General features: G+C 42.9%; 1 protein-coding gene and 1 long non-coding RNA gene across 2 annotated transcripts in view; one reads left to right on the top strand and one right to left on the bottom strand.

Annotated features, from left to right (window-relative positions):
* Nucleotides 1-16,897, top strand: part of LOC136477538 (uncharacterized) — a 24,420-nt gene extending 7,523 nt beyond the window's left edge. The window contains exon 3 of the long non-coding RNA XR_010764039.1: nt 15,559-16,897. This is a non-coding gene — a long non-coding RNA (uncharacterized lncRNA). The remainder of the gene's footprint in view (nt 1-15,558) is intronic.
* LOC136477537 (MADS-box transcription factor 27-like) lies at nt 13,619-22,787 on the bottom strand. The gene is made up of 8 exons (XM_066475743.1): nt 22,302-22,787; nt 21,528-21,606; nt 15,575-15,636; nt 14,811-14,910; nt 14,688-14,729; nt 14,520-14,603; nt 14,289-14,443; nt 13,619-14,204 (listed from the first exon to the last, which is right to left on the bottom strand). The coding sequence occupies exons 1-8, from the start codon at nt 22,481-22,483 to the stop codon at nt 14,186-14,188; spliced, it is 723 nt and encodes a 240-aa protein (XP_066331840.1). The 5' UTR covers nt 22,484-22,787; the 3' UTR covers nt 13,619-14,185.

The following is a 22,787-nucleotide window of genomic DNA, read 5'->3' as shown; positions in this document are numbered from 1 at the left end:
TGCCCATCATAAACTCTTTAGAGAGTAGGAAGTTCCTCAATCTCTCATATCATGCTCTAGGTGCTTGCTTCAAGCCATATAATGCCTTCTTCAACTTGCACACATGGTCGGGCTTCTTGTCATCTTTAAAACCAGGAGGTTGCTTAACATATACTTCTTCATTGATGTAACCATTGAGAAATACACTTTTGACATCCATTTGATAGAGTTTGATGTTGTGGGCACAAGCATAGGCTAGCAAGATTCTAATTGCTTTCAATCTAGCAACTGGGGCATATGTTTCTCCAAAGTCAAGACCTTCAATTTGTGTATATCCTTGTGCTACCAATCTTGTTTTGTTCTTTATTACTATCCCATCTTGATCTTGTTTATTTCTAAAGACCCATTTGGTTCCAATCACATTGTGTCCCTTTGGTCTCTCTACTAATTTCTATACTTGATTTCTTGTGAAGTTATTCAATTCTTCATGCATAGCATTCACCCAATCAACATCCTTTAATGCTTCATCTATCTTCTTTGGTTCAATAGATGACACAAATGAGAAATGCTCATAAAATAAAACCAATCTTGATCTTGTTTGTACACCTCTTGTAATATCTTCAATTATAGTGTCCAATGGACGATCCCTAGCAATATTGGTTGGTTGAAGTATTAGAACTTGATTGCTTGCACTTGCTTGATCATTGGGTTGAGATGATGTACTAGCCACTTAATTTTGTTCATTGTCATGAGATCCACTTGTACTAGCTTGATTTGTATCATCTTGCACATTTGAGTTAGAGAGCACTTGCACTTGATTATCTTTACCATCATTCACTTGCCTAGGCCTCAATCCACCAACATCCATGTTTTTCATGGCATTTGAAAGTTGAATGCCTCTAACATCTTCCAAGTTTTCATTTTCTTCTTGTGAACCCTTGGTTTCATCAAATTCAACATCATGAACTTTCTCAAGAGTACCATTATCCAAATTCCAAACTCTATATGCTTTGCTTGTAGTGGAGTAGCCAAGTAGGAATCCTTTATCACATTTCTTATCAAACTCGCCCAATCTAGTGCATTTCTTCAAAATATAGCATTTGCAACCAAAGACTCAAAAATATGTAATGTTGGGCTTTCTACCATTCAAGAGCTCATATGGTGTCTTCTCTTTTAATGGGTGACAATAGAGACGGTTGCTACAATAGCAAGCCGTGTTGATAGCTTCGGCCCAAAAAGATTGACTCACATTGTACTCACTAAGTATAGACCTTGTCATATCAATGAGTGTTCTATTCTTCCTCTCAATAAGATCATTTGATTGTGGAGTGTACTTGGCCAAGAATTGATGTCTAATTCTAAATTCATCATATAACTCATCAATTTTAGTGTTCTTGAAATTCACTACCATTGTTACTTCTAACTCTCTTGATGGTTGTTTCAAACTCATTGTGAATGCCCTTGACAAATGATTTGAATGTTGCAAACACATCACTTTTGTCCACTAGAAAGAATACCCATGTGTATCTAATATAATCATCCACTATCATAAAGCCATGTTTGTTACCACCAATGCTAGTGTATTGAGTTGGCCCAAACAAATCCATGTGCAATAACTCAAATGCTTTATTAGTGCTCATCATGCTTTTCTTAGTATGGGTGTTTCCAACTTGTTTGATGGCTTGATAAAAGCTACAAAGTTTATCCTTCTCAAACACAACATCTTTCAAGCCTCTAATCAAGTCATGCTAAAACCAATCTATTCAATTGTTTCATTCCAATATGACCAAGCCTTCTATGCCATAACCAAACCATGCTAAACTTAGTGAACAAACATGTAGATAATTTAGTTTCACTAGCATTGAAATCAACCAAGTATAGATTTTCATATCTAAAGCCTTTAAAGATCAAGTTGGAGCCATCTACACTTATGATCTCTACATTATCTACCCCAAATATGCATTTGAATCCAAGATCACACAATTGAGCCACGGATAGCAAATTGAAGTTCAAGCTCTCTACTAGCAACACATTGGAAATGCTCATGTTATTAGATATTGCAATTTTACAAAGCCCTTTGATCTTGCCTTTGCCATTATCACCAAATATAATAATATCATAACCACCATTGTCATTGGTGTTGATTGAGTTGAACATTCTTGCATCTCCGATCATGTGTTGAGCGCACCCACTATCAAGAACCCAATGTCTTTCTCTGGCTTTGTAATTGACCTACAAAAGAAGATCAATTCCTTTTAGGTACCCAAACTTGCTTGGGTTTTTGAAGGTTAATTACTAAGCTCTTTGGCACCTAAATGACTTTCTTCTTTGAGCCCATCCATGGTTTACCAATGAACTTAGCCTTCACACCATTTGTACCACATAGAAAGAATTAATCTTAATTGAGGATACATTAGTATTTTTGCTCTTGTTCTTGCACTTATGCTCTTTATGACCAACTTACTTGCAACTAGTGCAAAACCGACCATTGTTCTTCACAAAACTAGTCTTGTAAGGAGCAAAAGCCGCTTTGCCTTTCTTGGGGTTATAGCTTAATCTCTTTCTAGAGAGAAGCTCTTTGGATACCCAAGCACATAAGCAAGCGGTTCTCACCACCATATGCCTTAGCCAAGGTATGAGTAAGCTTATTGACTTCCTTCTTAAGGTTCTCATTCTCAACCATTAGTGAGGTATAATAAGTGAAACCATCACTACTAGATGAGGTGGAAGTAAAAGTACTATAAGAAGGATTAGTGGGAGCAACAATGATAGGCATATATAATGATTCATCAATTATATCACAAGTTAAGCCTATATTATAAGTTTCAACATGCTTCTTTTTATTTTGCTCATCAAGCAAAGAGGAATGAGCCTTTTCAAGCTTTTTGTGAGCCTTGTCAAGCTTTTCATGGGCTTCCTCTAGCCTCTCATGAGATGTATTGAGCTCATCAAAGGCTTGCTTAAGGGCTTTTAGTTCCTTATGCAAGCTTTTGCATTCCCTTCTGTTGATGTCAAAGTGTTCTTTAGCATCTTCTAGCATGTCAAATAGTTCATCCTTAATAGGTTTATCATCATCACTATCACTTTCATTTTTGTTTTCATTATCATATTCCTCATCACTTCCATCATCACAAATTTGTACCTTAGTGGCCTTAGCCATAAAGCATAATGGAGTGTCGAAGAGAGAAGGCTTCTCATTGATTGCAATGCTTGCAAGTGCCTTCTTCTTGATGGTCTTGTCATCATCACTATCATCATCATCACTTGAGGAAGCATCACTATCCCAAGTGACCACATATGAACCACCCTTCTTCTTCTTAAAGGTCATCTTGTCCTTTTTCTCTTTCTTTTCCTTCTTGTCCTTCTTCTTGTTCTTTTTGTTGTCATCATTATTGTCGCTATTGTATAGACATTGAGGAACAAGATGATCTTTGCTTCCATATTTAAAGCATTGTCTTGACTCTTCCTTGTTCTTGGATGAAGATTTCTTTCTTCTAGCACATTATCATTTCTTCATCATGAACTTACCAAATTTCTTGACAAAGAGAGCTATCTTCTCATCATCATCATCATCATCCCATGAGCCATCATCTTCACTTGATGTATTTTGCTTTGCCTTGCCCTTGGATGATGTGGCCTTAAATACCGTGCTCTTCTTCTTCTCATCCTTCTTATCCTTCTTTTCCTTTTTTTCTTCCTTCTCATCATCATCTATATATGTATCATCAGTCATTATATCTCCCAACACTTAGTTTGGTGTCATGGTGTCCAAACCACTCCTCACTAGAATAGTGACCAATGTGCCAAATCTTGAAGGTAAACATCTTAAGAACTTGTGGGAGAAGTCCTTGTCCTTCACCTCTTCTCTAAATGCTTTGAGATCATTGACAAGCACTTGAAGCCTATGGAATATCTCTGGCACACTCTCATCATCCTTCATCTTGAAGCTTGCAAACTTCTCTTTGAGAATGTATGCCTTTGCACCCTTCACGGCTTGAGTGCCCTTAAATGATTCCTCCAATTTCTTCTATGCCTCATGAGCTCTCTCAATATTCTTGATTTCCTCAAATGTTCTTTCATCCAAAGCATCATGGATGATACTAAGAGCAATGTCATTATTTTGGAGTAGTATTTCTTCAGCGGTGGTGGGAGCCTCTTCATCTTCAATCTCAATCTTTGTCTCTACCACCTTCCAAATCTTCCTATTGATTGACTTGATATAAGTTGTCATCTTAGCTTTCCAATAGAGATAATTTAAGCCATTAAATTGGGGTGACTTCTTGGTGTTGTTGATTTGAGTCATTTTTACACCAAAGGTTGTTAAGCCTCAAATCACGGTGACCTCGCCTCTGATACCACTTGAAAGGTCCTAATGGCTAGAGGGGGGTGAATAGCCTATTAAAAATTTCTACAACAACACTTAACAAACCGGTTAGACAATAATGAGGCGAAGCGAGTGTTGCGCTAGCCTACTAAAATTATAAGCCACCTACCACAATTCTAGTTTATATAGTTTCTATCCACACAATAGCTATGTCACTATAAGTTAGTGTGCTCTCAAAAGCTAACTAAAGAGCCACACTAACCAAACTAACAAGCTCTCACAACTAGCTACACTAAAGAGCTTGACAACTAGTTGGCGGTAATATAAAGAGAGTGAGCAAGATGGTTATACTGCCACGTCGAGGAAGGAGCCAATTAATCTTAAGAATGAATACCAATAAAGACCAATCATCTCGAAATCAAATGATGACACTATAATTTTTTACCGAGGTTCACTTGCTTGCCAACAAACTAGTCCTCGTGGCGATTCACTCACTTGGAGGTTCATGCGCTAATTGGCATCACACGCCAAACCCTCAATAGGGTGCCGCACAACCAACATAAGATGAATATCACACAAGCCACAAGCAATTCACTAGAGTACCTTTTGGCTCTCCACCGGGGAAAGGTCAAGAACCCCTCACAATCACCACGATCGAAGCCAAAGACAATCATCAACCTTCGCTCGATGATCCTCACTGCTCCAGACCATCTAGGTGGCAGCAACCACCAAGAGTAACAAGCGAATCCCGCAGCGATGAACACCAAGTGCCTCTAGATGCAAACACTCAAGCAATGCACTTGGATTCTCTCCCAATCTTACAAAGATGATGAATCAATGATGGAGATGAGTGGGAGGGCTTTGGCTAAGCTCACAAGGTTGCTATATCAATGCAAATGGACAAGAGAGTGAGCTTGAGCTAGCCATGGGGCTTAAATAGAAGTCTCCACCAAATAGAGCTGTTGTACCCCTTCACTGGGCACAACATGGGGTGACCGGACGCTCCGGTCATATCAACCGAACGCAGGACCCTAGTGTTCGGTCGTGCGATGCACGTCACGTGTCCCCTCTCTTCAAATACTGGGCGCCCAATCCCAACGGTCAAGTGATGACCAGACGCGCTGCTGCGAAGTGATCGGATGCAGGACCTCAGCGTCCGATCATTTCCATTAAGCATCTAGAAGCGAAAAATCATGACCAGACGCGTCTGGTCATGCTTGACCAGACTCACTCAGTGTCCGGTCACTCGGCGTCTCCTCTGTGCACTGCCACAACAGCAGGACCGGATGCACCCCTCTAGCGTCTGATCACTAAGTGACCCAGCGTTTGGTCAGAGACCGATGCCAGCGTCTTCGTTGCTCCCACTGACCGGACACGCCGGTCCTACCGAGACCAGCGTCTTTTCTGTATAGGGCACTAGTGGCACCGTCGGACTGTCCGCACTCTACGAGCTGACACTCCGCCGGTGAAGTTTCTTACCCTTGCTCAAATGTGTCAACCACCAAGTGTATCACCTTATGCACACGTGTTAGCATATTTTCACAAACATTTTCAACGGTGTTAGCACTCCACTAGATCCTAAATGCATATGCAATAGTTAGAGCATCTAGTGGCACTTTGATAATCGCATTTCGATATGAGTTTCACCCCTCTTAATAGTACGGCTATCGATCCTAAATGTGATCACACTCACTAAGTGTCTTGATCACCAAAATAAAATGGCTCCTACTATTTATACCTTTGCCTCGAGCCTTTTGTTTTTCTCTTTCTTCTTTTTAAGTCCAAGCACTTGATCATCACCATGTCATGATCTTCATTTGCTTCACCACTTGGAATGTGCTACCTATCTTATGATCACTTGATAAACTAGGTTAGCACTTAGGGTTTCATCAATTCACCAAAACCAAACTAGAGCTTTCACAACCTTAGGTTCAAGGATGATGAATTGGTGGAGGACTTCTCCCTCCACCTACAAACGCTCATTAGCAAGCTGAGGAGCCACAGCATCACCATCGATGAAGAAAAGGCGGTCTCCAAGTATCTCCACTCCGTGCTGATGAAGTACATCTAGATCGCTCTCTCCATAGAGACGATGCTAGACTTGTCTACCCTCACCATTGAGGATGTGATAGGTCATCAGCGGGTGGTGGATGAGCGCATGGAGCAGGCCATAGCGTCGAAGGACAGTGACAAGCTACTGCTGACAAAGGAGTGGGCTGCCCGGAGGAACTCTAGGGTAGCCTCCTCCAGCCGCGATGGCGATGGCAAGCGTCGTGGCAAGGCTTCTTTAGAGAAGAATAAGGTCGACCCCAACGCCTACCGATGCTGCGGAAAGATGGGCCATTGGGCAAAGGAGTGCCCAAATTGCAAGTAGGAGAAGAAGGTTGAGGCTCATCTTGCGCAGGCTGATGATGATGATGATGAAGCCACTCTTCTGATGGCGATGTTCTGTGCACTGCAGGACGTTGAGGCCAAGAAGAAGGGAGAGGTGATGGCGGTGAAAGGGCCTGGGAAGGCTCTGAAAGCTGTCTACCTTGACGAACCACGCGCCCAAGTCCACCTCGGACATGTGGGTGGCGAGCAGGAGCAGCGGTGGTACCTAGACTCTGGCTCCAGTAACCACATGATAGGCTCCAAGGCAGCCTTCTCCGAGCTCGATGATGACGTGACCGACATAGTGAAGTTTGTTGATAGGTCAAGGGTGGCGATCCGAGGACACGGCACCATCATCTTCAGGTGCCAGAATAGCGAGCCCCACGTGCTAATGGATCTATATTACACCCCGCAGCTGCGATCATGCATCATCAGCATTAGCCAGCTAGATGAGCATGGCAGCGAGGTACTGATTAAGGACGACATCCTTAGGATCAGGGACCGAGAGCAGCGCCTTCTTACCAAGGTGAAGATGTCCTAGAACTGGCCGTACCTGCTCAACTTGAAGATGGAGCAGCCAGTGTGTCTGGCAGCACGACACACCGAGGAACCGTGGTTGTGGCATGCCCGGTTCGGCCATCTCAGTTTCAACGCGCTTGGTCGGCTGGAGAAGATGATCCGAGGGCTGCCCCACATCAAGCATGGAGGCAGGCTATGTGACAGCTGCCTAGCCGGGAAGCAGAGGAGGCTACCATTCCCAAAGGCAGCCAAGTATAGCGCGGTGGACGCTCTCGAGCTTGTCCACGGTGATCTCTGTGGGCCAATCACGCCAGCCATAAACGGTTGTCGATGGTACTTCCTCCTACTCATGGATGATTGCAGTTGCTATATGTGGCTGCAACTCCTGACGAGCAAGGATGAGACGGCGGCGGCGATCAAGAAGATCAAGGCATGCACGGAGGCGGAGAGCAGCAAGAAGTTGCGCGTGCTGAGGACTGATTGTGGTGGCGAATTCACTTCGGTGGAGTTCATTGCGTACTGCACGGATCAGGGTGTAGTGCGACACCACACCGTGCCGTACTCGCCACAACAGAATGGCGTGGTGGAGCGGCGGAGCCAGACGATGGTCAGCATGGCTTGATCCATGATGAAGGCAAAGGGCATGCCGGCAAAGTTCTGGGGTGAGGCGGTGACCATGGCGGTGTTCATCCTCAACCGCGCACCCACCAAGGCCCTGAAGGGTAAGACGCAATTCGAAGCTTGGTATGGGCATAAGCCGAATGTGTCCTTCCTCTAGACATTCGGCTGCATTGGCCATGTCAGGAAGACGAAGCTGGTCCTCACCAAGCTGGAGGATAGGAGCACACCGATGGTGCTCCTAGGCTACGCTAAAGGTACCAAGGCATACAGGCTCTACGACCCACGCGAAGGCAAGGTGGTTGTCTCGCGTGACATCATGTTCGATGAGAAGGTGGCCTAGGACTAGAACAGTCTGGGCACGGGGGAAGCTGGTGGCTTCACTAGCACCTTCGTCGTCAAGCACTTGGTCATCCACGGTGGTGGAAACGCTGGAGAAGAGGTGCCAATCACTCTAGCAAAAGAGCCGAGCACTCCTGGGACGGTGTCGAGCACTCTAGGAGTGGTGTCGAGAGGTCCTGCAGTGGTACCGAGCACTGCAGTCAGGGTGCCGAGCACTCCTGTAGCAGAGCCGAGAGGTCTTACAGTGGTGCCGACCACTACAAGACTGGTGCTGAGCACTCCTGTAGTGGTGCCCACCACTTCTAAAGTGGTGACAAGCGGTCCAGGAGTAGTGCCGAGCACTACAGCCGGGGTGTCGAGCACTCCAGGTGCTGTGCCGACCACTACGACAAAATAGGGAACTTCATCGAGGCCGATTGAGTTCGCCTCACCTCCAAGCGACATCACTGAGTTCGTGGATGCCTTCCACGAAGGTGAGGAGGTATGGTTCCATAGGCTGGACGACATCAATGGCGGCACAGGGCCCTCAGGCCTGGTGGGTCGGCTGCTCAATGACCTAGAGCTGCTTCTCGTTAGTGCAGAGGAACCACCCACATTCGCGCTGGCCGAGTGCGATGCACATTGGCGACGGGCGATGTTGGAGGAGATGAAGGCGATCGAGGAAAACGAGACTTGGGAGCTCGTCGATCCACCTCTAGGATCCCGTCCGATCGGCTTGAAGTGGGTGTACAAGGTCAAGCGGGACAAGCACGGCGCCATTATCAAGCACAAGGCGTGACTCGTCGCTCGAGGCTTTGTCCAGCGCGAGGGCATCGACTTCAAGAAAGTTTTTGCGTTGGTAGCGCGCATGGAGTCTGTCCGTCTGCTACTGGCTTTGGCAGCAGCAAAGGACTGGCGCGTCCATCACCTGGACATAAAATTGGCCTTCCTCAACGGTGAGCTGGCAGAGACGGTCTTCGTCAGACAACCTCTGGGTTTCGCCATCAAGGGAGCGGAGCACAGGGTGCTACGACTGCGCAAGGCGCTCTACGGGCTACGACAGGCCCCACGAGCATGGAACGCCAAGCTTGACACCATGCTGGGCGAGCTTGGATTCACACGGTGCGCAACCGAGCACGCGCTCTACACGCGGCGACGGGGAAGGAGGAGCTTGTCGTTGGCGTGTATATGGATGACTTGATCATCACCGGCGCGAGTGCGGAGGACATTGACAGCTTCAAGCGCGAGATGGTGGCTCGTTTTTGAATGAGTGATCTTGGCGCGCTCTCCAACTACCTCGGCATCGAGGTGAGACAAGGGAAGGAGACACGCATGCTCGGTCAGAGCGCGTATGCCTCGAAGTGTTGGAGCGGAGCAGCAGGGCTGAGTGCAAGCCGTGTGTGACTCCGATGGAGGAGCAGCTGAAGCTGACGAAGGCCAGTACCGCGGCGAAGGTAGATGCAATACTCTACCGGAACATCGTCGGTGGTCTACGCTACCTAGTCCACACCATGCTGGACATTACGTTCACCGTGGGCTACGTCAGTCGCTTCATGAAGGATCCCTGAGAGGATCACTGGGCTATGGTGAAGCGAGCTGTGCTACGTCAAGAGGACGATATATCAGGGGACCGTCTTCCCCAAGACCAGCGGATGTAGGCTGTAGCTCACTGTGTTTAGCGATGCAGACATGGCGGGGGACGTCGACAGATGGTGGAGCACCTCTGGCATGCTCGTTTTCCTCGGATCGGCTCCAATCTCATAGATGTCGCTGAAACAGAAGGTGGTGGCGTTGTCTATGTGTGAGGCAGAGTACATGGTGGCGGTCACAGCAGCGTGCCAAGTTGTGTGGCTACGCTGGCTGCTAGGCGAGCTGACCAGTGTGGAAGCTCACCCACCAGCACTAATGGTGGACAACCAGTCCACCATTGCCCTCGCGAAAAATCCGGTTCTCCACGACCAGAGCAAGCACATCGACGTCAAGTTCCACTTCCTTAGGAACTGTGTCGATGGAGGCCAGATTGTCATCGAGTTCGTCGAAACTGGTCGACAACTCGCAGACGTCCTCACCAAGCTGTTCGGCCGTCTTCGTCTCACGGAGCTAAAGATGATCGACATGGAGGGGGTTAAAGGGTTAGCAGCAGGATTAGGAAAAAAATTGTTAAGTAATCTGTTATTCCCTTGTGTGAATACACGGTAGGGGAAGACGACGTTGAAAATGCTCCCTGCTGTGGTACTGTAGCCACAGCAGGGACAGACGCCGAACGGCTCTGCTACCGCACTGTAGCCACAGCAGGGGCAGGCGTCAAAGTCAGTCCTACTGTCACATCTAGTCACTGTAGCAGCATGGTAGCCTGACATGTCTGTGTACTAGGATTAGATAAGTAGAATTATATATATAGTTCCCCACTACAACTCAGTAAAGAGAGCGAGTTTAATTTTTTGTTACCTTCTCTGCAGAGCTCCAGCCAATACATATGTTTGTGCTGTGTGTGTGCTTTATTCTCTCTTTTTCTATCTCTAGCTAATAGTGTAACGATACTCGTGGTCGACGTAGGTGTCGAATCACCCGTGCCGGACATCGATGACAATCTGCTCCGTGCTTCACTTCCGAGGCTAGCGACCTCAATGTATGCGCTCATATGTAGATTACTGAATTGAGCATGCCGCTGCCCAATTCGAGTCCTTCCGCACCAAATCAAGCCTCTTTTGCTCGAATTAGGCCCGCCACTGCAAGCATTGAGTTTGTCCAGCCCCAATCAAAGCATGCCACCACGTGAATCCAATCACCATCGCACGAATGGAATTTTGTTGTAGCCTGAATCGAGTTTCAAGCCATCAAATCCTTGCATGAATTGAGTTTCGCAAACGTTGGAGAAAGCATTGCATGTTGGGAGGTAGAGGAAAGAGAAGCAAGAAAGCAAATCAAATAACAATGGGAGGCGGAGGCAAGAGAAAGCAAGAAAGAGATAGTGGCCTTGTTTGCTGGGCGAGGATGGGCATGGCAAGGCAAGCTGGGTGAGGATGCGCATGGCAATGGTGTCCTCCACGGCCTCCGCTGCCCCCGCGGCCATGTTGGAGCGGCTGGGCCTGGAGCGCCGTGACGGTGTCGATGGGATGGGCCTGAGTCTCCTCCTCGTCCCCGACGACACTTATGATCCCACCCCGCCGATGCCTGCGTTGCTCCCAGGGCCTTTCCTCCTGTGCTGCTGACTCCCTCGACGAGTGCCTCGCCGCCGAAGCGAACGACAGTGGCCGGTCCTGCGGTGAGCTGTGGATGGGCACACAACTATCAGTGCCCTCCTCCTCCTCCTCCTCCTCGTAGGCGCTTGATGTCTCTATGACTGAGTCATGTGGAACCCAGCCGTGGTCGGCCACACCGTTGCTGTGCGGTGGGGATGGTGACCTCCCTTCCTTTTCAACGCCGAACTCTCTAAAATCCATGACACCAGACCGAACCGACCCAACCCAGTAAACTACAAAACTGGTCACTTATCCATGCAGACCGTACCCAACCCGAACCAATTTACACAGGCGCGGCTTGGGTTCAAAACCCGCTCAACCCGGACCATGAACCGGCCTAGCGGCTGTGGTGAGTTGGGCGTGCAGGGTGGGTGACCAAGGTGGCTTGCTCGGACAGTGCCTCCACCAGCCACACTGCTGCCTGGCCATGGAGGTCCACGAGCTGCTGCTTTAACAGAGTTGCATGATGTCACATTTGTGTCATGATTTTAAGGATTCTATGATCTGTATCTTGGTCCCACGTCTATCCTACCCAAAAACGATCCACAGTCCAATACTATCATTCAAGCTGGGTAGGGTTGTAGGACGATCCATATTGTGATACTAACAACCTTGATCATACTGGTCACTTTGGTCCACCGTCCACAGATGAACCTTCAATCCAGGGCCATAGCAGATATTAGTTTAGGGCCTTCGGTGCTTGGTTTCGTTGGATGGGCCCTCTTGCCCCCAAATAGGTTCTAGGGGCATGGAGTCTTAGGCGCTTGGTTTCAGTATTCTTTGGCCCTGAACTCTCAGTCACGCTTTAAATTCTTTCCATAGAGGATATATATGACCCACATATTTGTTGCCTGCCAAGGTTTTGGAGACTTAAACTTCAAACAGTTTATAACTTCTTTAATATTTGAATCATACATAACAAGCAACACCTTATCTTCAACAAAAAAAAAAGCAACACCTGTGCCACTTAGAATATGGGCTTCTGTTTTCATCCTTCCCAGTATACTGGTTCATGTTCTCAACCCTAGCTGTCAATGCCCCTTGTGGTTTATGATGATTCTTCACATGGTAAGTTGGTAACAAATCTGATATTATCTATCTGTTGATGCTTCTTAGTTATTTTTTTGTTTCCTTACTGGGACAGTGGGGCACGAATAAAGAACATGATGGACTTGTACGTTGTGATAATGGGCTTCTTAAAATATGAATGGTGTTCCATCGTCATGTATCATGGCTTTATGCTGATTTATCACTGTTGTGAATCAATAATTTCCTGGTAGAAAAGTAATGTACCACCTAACTGCATTTGTTTGACCCGGAGTTACCCCATTTTCCATTAACCAACAGAATAATCCATTACAGTAACAGAAGCAGGAAGATGAAAATAAGAAAAAATCCCGGACAAACAACCTGGTGACAGATCAAACCATGAATTGGCCTGCCTCAGGCAACTAGAGCCAGACCTGCCTCACGGAACATACAGACGGCTGTGTCTTATATAAGATGGGAAGAGTCCCTGTTGTGGCTTATACAAGTTACAATCCAACTCTATGGCTTAGCCACAAAGTGTACACCAACTCTAACGAACTCAATCTAGATTACAAGTGCCGCACTTAGCATCTTCATGCAAAAGTATAGGCTGGTTCAGTTTACAACAAACGCACACGCAACCCTAGCAACTCCAACACCCCTCCAACAATCACAATGCCAGGACTAAGTTGAGACTGCCTGAAGTTTCCAACTGCCGAGTAGACACTGCTTTGCCGCTTTGGTGCATGCATCCGTTATCTAATCCTCTGAACTAATCAAGACAGTATCCAACAACTTCTGAGCCACCCTTTTATGAATGAAATGGAAGTCTGCCTTTATTTTTAGTCCGAGCACGGAAGATAGGATTTGACAACAAATACTTAGCCCCCAGGTTATCACTCCATAGACGAGCCATCTATGGATGTTGTATGCACAACTCAGTCAACAATTTCTGTACCCACATGATCTTGGCAATGACATTGGCCAGAGCTTTGTATTCTGCTTCCACACTGGACCTGGACACAGTAGCTTGCTTCCTAGCACTCCAGGAGATCATATTCGATATCATGCACCTGCACCTGCGTCATGATCCTGATGGCTGCCTCTGGAATGACGCCCATCCCTTCGACGGTAGCTTCCTTTAGCCCTGATTTGTATAAACCTGCCAAGTACCTCAAATAAGCACAGGCTTGACAGAGTATTTCGCATGGGTGTTTTATTATTTTCCTATATCGAATCAGGCTCTCTTTTGGCTTTTCCATGTGGCCCAACAAATGACCAATACCTCTAACTGCATTCTCATATTATGTCTGTATCCTACTTAAACCCTTGATAACACTTGAGAGCAATATAAAACTCAATTGAATGGAGACTAGCCTCTGTTTGTACTCCTAGATAGCATCATTGTCCCCTATCAGACCATTTCCTTTTAGAAACACGTGAAGATGTTCCATATGGCTGTCTGTCTTCTTTTCTGTTTTCCTAATACTAGTACACATGGTCAGATATTTATACAAGCCTAGCAAGTGTAGTAGCAACATTTGCACCCTTTTAAATTTTAAACTTTTAATATGACAAAAGTCTCATCAAACATCAAATGCAACTAGAAAGCAATCATCCTCTGAATTCCACGGCCCAATTCCAGTCTGGAAATTATTTACATTACATTTACAAGTTCATATCTCAAATCTCGTTGCCACAAATATGTCTTGCTCTGAGTATGATCTCTTTACAATAAATAGTTTCCTTCAGCATCATAAGACGGCAGTTTTACTCTTCATCACGGATTTAGTTGCAATCTGCATGTGTTTAGCAACTCATTATAGCACTGTAGTCAACTCCAGTTAACCAATTGAAATATATATAGAGAATAAATGTTATACCCTAGCTTAGGAGCAGTCGATGGTTCAATGTTATCCTGTTGTGGCAGTGTGCTGAGTCCAAGTTGCACAGGAACATCTCTGGTTTCTACTACTGCAAAGTTTAATGGAGTCGGTGACTCTCGATTAACTCCACTTGTTCCTTCAGTCTCATAGATCTGAGAACAATTAAACCATGTCATATGTGTGGTTAGGCGGTTACTTAGTAATATTTTTGTTCAATTCATCAGATACCTTTTTATGTAACTCAACATTTTCTTGGCGAACCAGGTTGATCTTATTGTACAAGTCTGTGTTTTCTTGGCGAAATAAACTTGCCTGCGACCAACAGAGTGGTTAGTCAGTGTTACTATATCAAATAAAACACTTAACACAGAACTATAAATTCATCATACTGCAGACCTGTCGATTCAATTCGTGAATCTCATCTATCAAGAGATGGTCCTGTTAAGAGCATCAACAGCAGTAACTATCTTTAGTAATTTGTTGAACAATTGATTATAAAAATTTGATTAAGAATCAAACCTTCTTTGCGCGGACACCACGCAGGCTTGTTTCCAACTGATTCTCTAGGGACTGCAGTTCTTTAACATTCAGCCCAGAAAGATCCTCTCCCATCAACTGCCTGTAACCAATTAATATGCAGTACCAATTAATGTTGTGTTTTATACAATTATACACACAGTCTAGCCATGATGTTTGCCAATTGCTGATATATGTGGCTTGACATTTGTGTTTTCTCTATAAATATTTGGAGCATCATCAGAATATGTTTTGATATACCCTTGTTTCTTTTGTATGGAAAAAAGTCGTTTTACAAAATTTGGCTAACAGTTAATCAAATTATATGCAGGCTTAGTGTATGAAAATTATATCAATATTCATATCTCGCAAAGCTTTTAAAACAATATTGATTTTTCTGGGTTTGATTTATTCTAAGAGAAATTCATGGTCAAAGTACAATTCTAAAGACTTATTCAAATCTTAATGCGCCTTTAAAATGAAGCAGGGGAAGTAGTTTAGCTGTGATAGCTGTGTTTTGGTTTTATTGTTGGCCGTAGTATAATTTCCACGTGCTCAACTTATCTCATATAAAGTATTTTGATGTCTACTGTCTAGCCTTTCACATGATAATTTGGCTCTTACTAATGTTTCTGTTATCTATGAATGTGCAATAGTTGTAGCTGCATTTGGATGTTGCATGCTTGTGCATTGTGCTTCTGTCTCTGAATAGTGAAGTTTCTAATGAATAACTTGCTTGAAACTTTTGCAGGGTTTTTGAACCATACCAATAATTTTCTTGCAAGTTGTGCAGTTGTTGTGTCAAGCTTGCTGCCTCCCTTTGCCAAAACTATGAAGAAAAACACAGGTTATGTTATCAGTGAACACATTGGCACAAATTTTAACTGATATGTGTTGGTAACAGACATGACATTTAATTGGAATCTTGCAGCATGATACACACACAGCAGCTCTTAGGTACTCCCTCCATTCCAAATTATAAGACATTTTGGGTTTTCTAGACACAATGATTTTACTATGCATCTAGACAAAGTGTATATCTAAGTGCATAGCAAAAACTATGTCTAGAAAAGCCGAAACGTCTTATGATTTGGAATGGAAGGAGTACAAAACTAAGAGGGAACAATGTTTGTTACTAGAACTAGAAATTGCAATCCAGACTTGTCCAATTTTGCAATGTGGAGGCTATTTTAATGCGACTTTGCTTACTTTTGGATCAACAAGCAGTATGTTAAGGTATTGCAGCGGGTACTGTTGTGCTACGATGTTGCAAGCAGACTCTATGAAGTCATAACAAGGTGAGTGGAAATTCTTATAAGAACATGTCAGTATAAGTAAATGATCTCCTGATTTTATGATTTGAAGGGTGCTGATCGCCTTTCAGTCAGTGCTGGTTCTTTTGCCATTACGTGTTCAGAGTGTTCAGTATCTATTCTACGTCAAGCTTTGATGTTAGTAGAGCTTGCACACTATTCCAACTTAATTTCACTGTGTGCATTTCAGAGCACAATTAGCAGGCTGGATTGGCATGCATAGTTTCATTCTACGTTCTTTGCTTAGCAAGGTCGTAGAAGACTAGAAGGTATATTTGAGGGCAGTTTCTGGCGTGTAAACTATCCAGCCTGTGGCATGGTACTTCGGAGTTCATGGGATGTTCTGCAACAGCACTAGAATTTTGACAATCTAGTGTCGTGTGACACAACTGAAGTGGCAAAAAGAATTCCAATTTAAATAACATTACTGGATAAGGCATCTGCTGACATCTGGTTTTCGTGATGCAAGATGGGGCCTTTCGCTTAGAGGAATTTGGATGGTTTGGAGGAATGCTGGAGGAATTTATGAGAGAAAAACACTGTTCTGAATGAAAAAAGAAGCGGATCAAGCCGGGTTTAAGAGCTAGCGAACATGGCCATGAGTTCTAATTAACATACAGTAGTAGGATTCAAGTTCGCACGACACACTGTTCTCTGTTGGATCTCCTAATTAACTTCTGCGAAAAGGCTAACTGGTGTGTGAAGGATTCCTAGTTCACCACTATGTAAATAAGAATGCATTGCTGTTTGGTTGTTAATGATTATTTTAAAACATTTTAAGACAATTTGAAACATGTGTTTCGAGTCCAGATTGTGTAAGATCCGAATCAGCAAGATTTTGAAGCTGGCATAGCTAACTTGAAAACATCACCGAATGGGATAGAATGCCACAATCCTCGTGTAAAGACAGGTATGAACTTCTTATAAAACATATTAGAACCCAAAAATCACATCCAGCGGTATTTGATTTGTATGGCTGGGAGATGGACACTGTTCCTGGTGCTAGTAAAGTGAATATATTCCGAAAGAAAACTGTTTCCGAAGAACAGTCTTGGCAGCCATGCAACTATGCAAGTGTAAATGCCCTAAGATAAATGTATATTTACTCCCTAATAAATTGTCACTCAGCAGAGGTGCATACCCTCGTCCACTAGTAAGCTCGGCCCAAGATATACAGCCCAGATTTCTTTGACAGATTGGACAGTGGAAATTTGACGACAGCCCATCTTAGATTTTCACATCTTCTTAGCAGAGTCCAACTCTATTTGACTACTTTTTCATTTACTTGTCTTTCTTTGATTTGATTTATTTGGAAGACAACTTCTCCTTGATATCTTAGGCCCTGTTTGGTACAGCTTATTTGGGAAGCGCTTCCCAGATAAGCTACATAAATAGAGTAAAAGCGGCAGTCAAAATAAGCTGGTCTGATCCAGCTTCTGCTTTTTAGTACAAATGGGAGCTGTGGAAATAAGCATGGCCAGAATAAGCTGCTGAAAAGCGTGACGTTTGGCTGTTGATTTCAGCTTATTTTGGCCATAAGCAGCTTATAAGTTGTACCAAACAAGCCCTTAATATCATAGACAATGACCGGGATTTCCACACATCGCTTTTTAATATTCTATTAATAATAACTAGATGCAAGTATGATAAAATGTACTAATTGTTCGGACCTCAGTGAAATTTACATGTAAAAAGGACAATTTCAAACAAAGAAAGGACTATATATGAATGGAGAATATGTATTACAACTATAGCCATGAACTACATTTCAAGTATATGGAAAACAACTATGTTTTACATAGCTAGCAATAGCGTCTAGCCCTAAAACATAGAACCTAGAGAGTATGTTGTTTCTCAGCAGTGAATGACTTCTGCTTTTAGTTACATGCTTGTAGGGAGTAGGGACCAACAAAGCCATAGTTTCAAGGTTGAAGTAGTGGAAACTCAAAGGGGAGGAGGCCTTAAGAGGTCTTTAAGCAAAAAGGTTATCAAAGAAGACTTTTGGAATGATGGAGAAGATGCAAACAACATACGGGTGAAGATGGCAACATGTATTTGAAAGGTAGCTTCAAAGGTGTTTGGAGTGACTAAAACAAGAGGACGCAAACCTAATGATACTTGGTATAGGAACAAGGACGTCTAGAAGGCTATTAAGAAGAAGAAAGAATGCTATAGGTACTTGTACCATGATAGGAGTGTGGACAACGTAGAGAAGTTTAAGGTGGCAAAGAAGATAGCAAAACATGTCGTGAAAGGGTCGTGCCTATGAGGATATTTACCAACACATAAGTACAAACAAAGGATAGAAGGACATATACGATGGCTAGGGTTCATGAAAGGAAGACGAGAGACCTCAATCAAGTTAAATGCATTAATGATTATGGATTGATTGCTGGTGAAAGAGGATGAGATCAAACATAAATGGCAATAGTATTTAGACAAATTATTCATTGGTGAGAATGAGAACATAACTATTTAATTGGATGGTTCCTTTGATGATACTATAGGTTCTTGGTGCATAAGATTCAAGAATCTTAGGCAAATAGGGCAAGGTGACGAGCCCTAATGGTATCCCAATTGAGGTATGAAGATGCCTCAAGGGCAAGGGTAAATTTAGGGGTGTTTGTTAGGGTCTGTTGATCCTGACAAATTTTGTAATCCTTTAGTAAAATATTGTTGGAACTTAAGAAAATCTATGTCATGTAATGAAATTAACACCAATGATGTTTAGCTAGATTCACAGTCAAAGTTGTGCTAATTATCAGGGAATTAAGTGATGAGACATACTATAAAGCTATGGGATGGAGTTATGGAGCATTGTTTTTTCATCGACTTAGAGAAGGCCTATGAAAAACAGCTAAGCAATGCCATGTGGTGGGTTTTATGCAAACATAAATTCTCAACAAATTATGTTTCCCCCATCAAGGACATGTACAATAATGTTATGACTAGTATTCGAATAATTGATGGCATAGGTTGGTTCTCAATTAGACTACATCAGGGACCATCTTTGAAAACTTGTCTACTTGCCTTGGTGATGGATGAGATCACAATACATACAAGGAGATATCCCTTGGTATATTCTTTTTGCTTATGGATGTAGTGCTAACCATTGGTGAAAAATGGTTGGGAGTAAATAGCAAACTAGATTTGTGGTGACGAAATCTATAATTGAAAGATTCTAGACTTAATGAAACTGAAATTGAGTATGTGAGGTGTGATTTGGACGCTACTATATATACACACACGAGGGAAGATGTTACTTTAGAAGGTCAGCTAGTGCCCAACAAGAAGAAGACCTTTCAATATCTAGGATCAACAATATAGTTAAAGTGGAGTGGATGAAATGGCACCAAGTATATGGCATTCTTCATGACAAGAAGGTGCCATAGATGCTAAAGGTAAATTCTATAGAATGGCAATCGGACTTGTGATGTTGAATTGTGTAGAATGTTGGCCTACTAATATGGCACATGTTCAATATTTAAGTGTCATGAGCATGAATACATATGTTGCATTGGATTTAAAATCCTACAAGAATACATCGTCGAGTCCTAAAGGATGATATAAGTGATAGGATAGGGGTAGCTCATTAAAGAAAAGCTTATCCAACATTGATTGAGATGGTTTTGACATGTTCAATGGAGACCGCTAGAGGCACTAGAGAACTATAAGGTGCAACAACAATGTAGGGCAAGGTAGATCAAACTTGACATGGGTGGTGGCAATAAGAAGGGACTTTAGAGCATCTCCAAAAGTACTCAATATTTTCTTCCTAAAAACATGAAGTTTTACAATTCCTAAAAAATATTGGAAGGGATAAAGAAGGTCATCTCCAAGAGTTTCTAATAATACACTTCTAAAATATAGAAGACAATTTTACATCAGGAATTTTATACTATTTCTAAATTATCCTAACCACTTTTATATATTCTTTCACTTTTGTACATTTGCATCATGAACCCTTTCCTACTCTTTATTCTTTCCACGCCATTCTACCTTTAGATTGGCCGACAAACACGCGTGGGAGAGAGAAGATACGCGTGTCTCGAAAGCGCGTAACCTTACGCGGAACAGGGTGACTTTTCTCAAGTTCTAAAAGATTAGGAGGATGGATTATGAGTTGTTGGAGAGGAGTTTTTTCTCATCTTGCTAAAAACCAAGGATTATGAAAGGATTTAGGGAACTCTTGGAGATGCTCTTAGAGTATGGAATATACCTATAGAATTGTCCTCGGATAGAAAGTGTATGGAAAGTAGATATTCATGGGTTTGAACCATGAACGGTCTTTTAAAAAACTCTACCATAGGGCGCCCTACATGGGCATTGCAGTAAGAAGCTATACTAGGATTTGAAGAACGCGTACCAGCAAGGGGAGACCCCGAGCACACTGCTCTAACCGATATAACTCGTGAGAAGCTGGTATGAACAAGCTTTAGATCCCCTAATAATATGATATAACTATTATTAGTGCCTTATATATATTTATTTCCTTTTTATCTTAGTTTTCCTTTTTTGGTGGCTCATGTTCGGTTTCAACTCTAATCTATCCATACTTGCTTGCGACTAAAAGGTGTTGTTGATTGTTGTAAAGCAGAAATGAAATACTAAATTGCATCTATAAGCGCCACTTTTGAAAGCATAAGATAATAGTAATAAAGAGTTGAAGTAAGAAGTGATCGAGATAGCTCAGATCGCTGAGGATGGACATCTCATGCATGGTTGATTAGTCTTTGTTTCATTAGTTTGTACTTTGTAATGATATATAGTTAGTTGCTTGATTCCTTAAAATTTCATTGTTAAATATACAATCCGAAACCAACCAATAAAAAATGTGATTCCCTATCTAACCAAGTGTGTTGGGATTGGTCTGAATTAACATTCCAATCTTTATATACTGGTGATGTGTTTAGGGATTATATATATAATATATGAAAGCGTGATTGATCAAATAAACTGTTTTATAGTGGACCAACTAAACAAAGCAAACTGATGTTATCATCAAGTACTGAAATTATTTTTTGTTAATTGGAAAAGATCAAGCAGCTCACGCATGATAACATAAAAATGGTAGAATGCTTGCTGATGTGACCAAGAGTCCAAGACAAAACTTAGCCACGGTACTACAGTAGTTGACTTTTCTAGCTTACGGTGGTGATATATAGTGAATAATACAACCTGATCATTCATCTGTACATATAGAACCAACAACCCAGATCTACAATCTTTGATTTTTCCTCAATCTAGCTAGCTAAATCTGCTAATTAGTTGTGTAATTTCCTCTCATCCTTAAAACCATAAAATTAAAGAATATATATCAAGATGAAAGCAAACATATAGCAATCTTTTAGTTAAACAAGCAAAAATAACACTTCAGAATATAAAGAAGAATTTATCTAGAGCAAACCTTAAGCTCCGAGTTGGGATTTGCTACGACTTGCTGCTCTTCCTTGGCCTTGCCGTACCGATCTATAACTGATTTCATGCTGCACACAGCACAAATGGCAATTTATCAAAAAAAATATTACACTATGCGATTGAGTTCAAAATATTTAAGTTTAGCTATATAAAAGCTAAATTCTTAATCACAGAAGATAGATCTAGTCTCTCTCTATATCTGGGATAAAACCTTTCCGATGATACTAACTAGTCTGTAAGAAACCCCCACACTTATATAATACATATACTATATTATATCACAAAAGTCTATGTGTTTTCCTACTGCAATGACATGCGTTGTGTTGATCACATGAAACAATATGACAAAATTAATTAAATTTAGTTTTGCACAAAGCACTGAGAGAAATAGTTCAAATAGACCAAACAAGGAAAGAAGAGGGGGAAAACACATATACTAAACAGTACCAAAGATGTAGACCTTGCTTGCCACGTACGGGCAAAGAAAAAGCTTGATATGTACGAGTATAATTAGGAGTATTGATGTGTGCTATGTAGTCAATATTCGACAAGTATATGGTTGTATATGTCCATCATCAGTCCATGTATGATGTTATTTAGGCAGGAAGTTTCTAGTTTCAAATCATAAAATGCAATCGAGAACCCAAATAAAGCAAGACCACGTAATATATTATTATATTGCTTCAAGAACAAGGGAATAATTTGATATTAATAAACTACTAGTATTAATTAAACTAAAGCACCACGGATGAATAGAAGAGACCTGGTGCTGGAGTACTCGTAGAGGCGGCCGGTGCTGGAGAAGATCATGAGGCCGACCTCCGCATCGCAGAGGATGGCGAGCTCCTTGGCTTTCTTGAAGATCCCGTTCCGGCGCTTGGAGAAGGTCACCTGCCGGCTCGTGGAGTTGTCGATCCTGCGGATCACAATCTTTCCCCTCCCCATCTCCCTCTCTAGCTCTTGACCTTCTCTCTCAGCTCGCTGGCTGGCCGGAAATCTATGGAGATATGATTGTGACCCTCCAAGAGCAAGGACGACGGCAGGATCTCCACGCCAAGCCAAAGAAGGTAATAAGGAGGAGGAGATCTGGTGGGAGCTCTCGAAGAAGAAAGCTCAAAAGCAGCAGGTTTCCCAAGGGAGGAAGAGAGGGGAAATGAGCGATGCTTCTTGTGTGTGCGTTTGTGGGAAGAGCGATGGCTTTTCTTGGCGCAGGGTGGATGCAACTTGCGAGCAGACTTTCCCCTATCTG

Source organism: Miscanthus floridulus, chromosome 8, assembly GCF_019320115.1.
Source record: "Miscanthus floridulus cultivar M001 chromosome 8, ASM1932011v1, whole genome shotgun sequence".
Lineage (NCBI taxonomy): Eukaryota > Viridiplantae > Streptophyta > Magnoliopsida > Poales > Poaceae > Miscanthus > Miscanthus floridulus.
The sequence above is the reverse complement of the archived record's forward strand: the minus strand, read 5'-3'. Positions and strand labels throughout refer to the sequence as shown.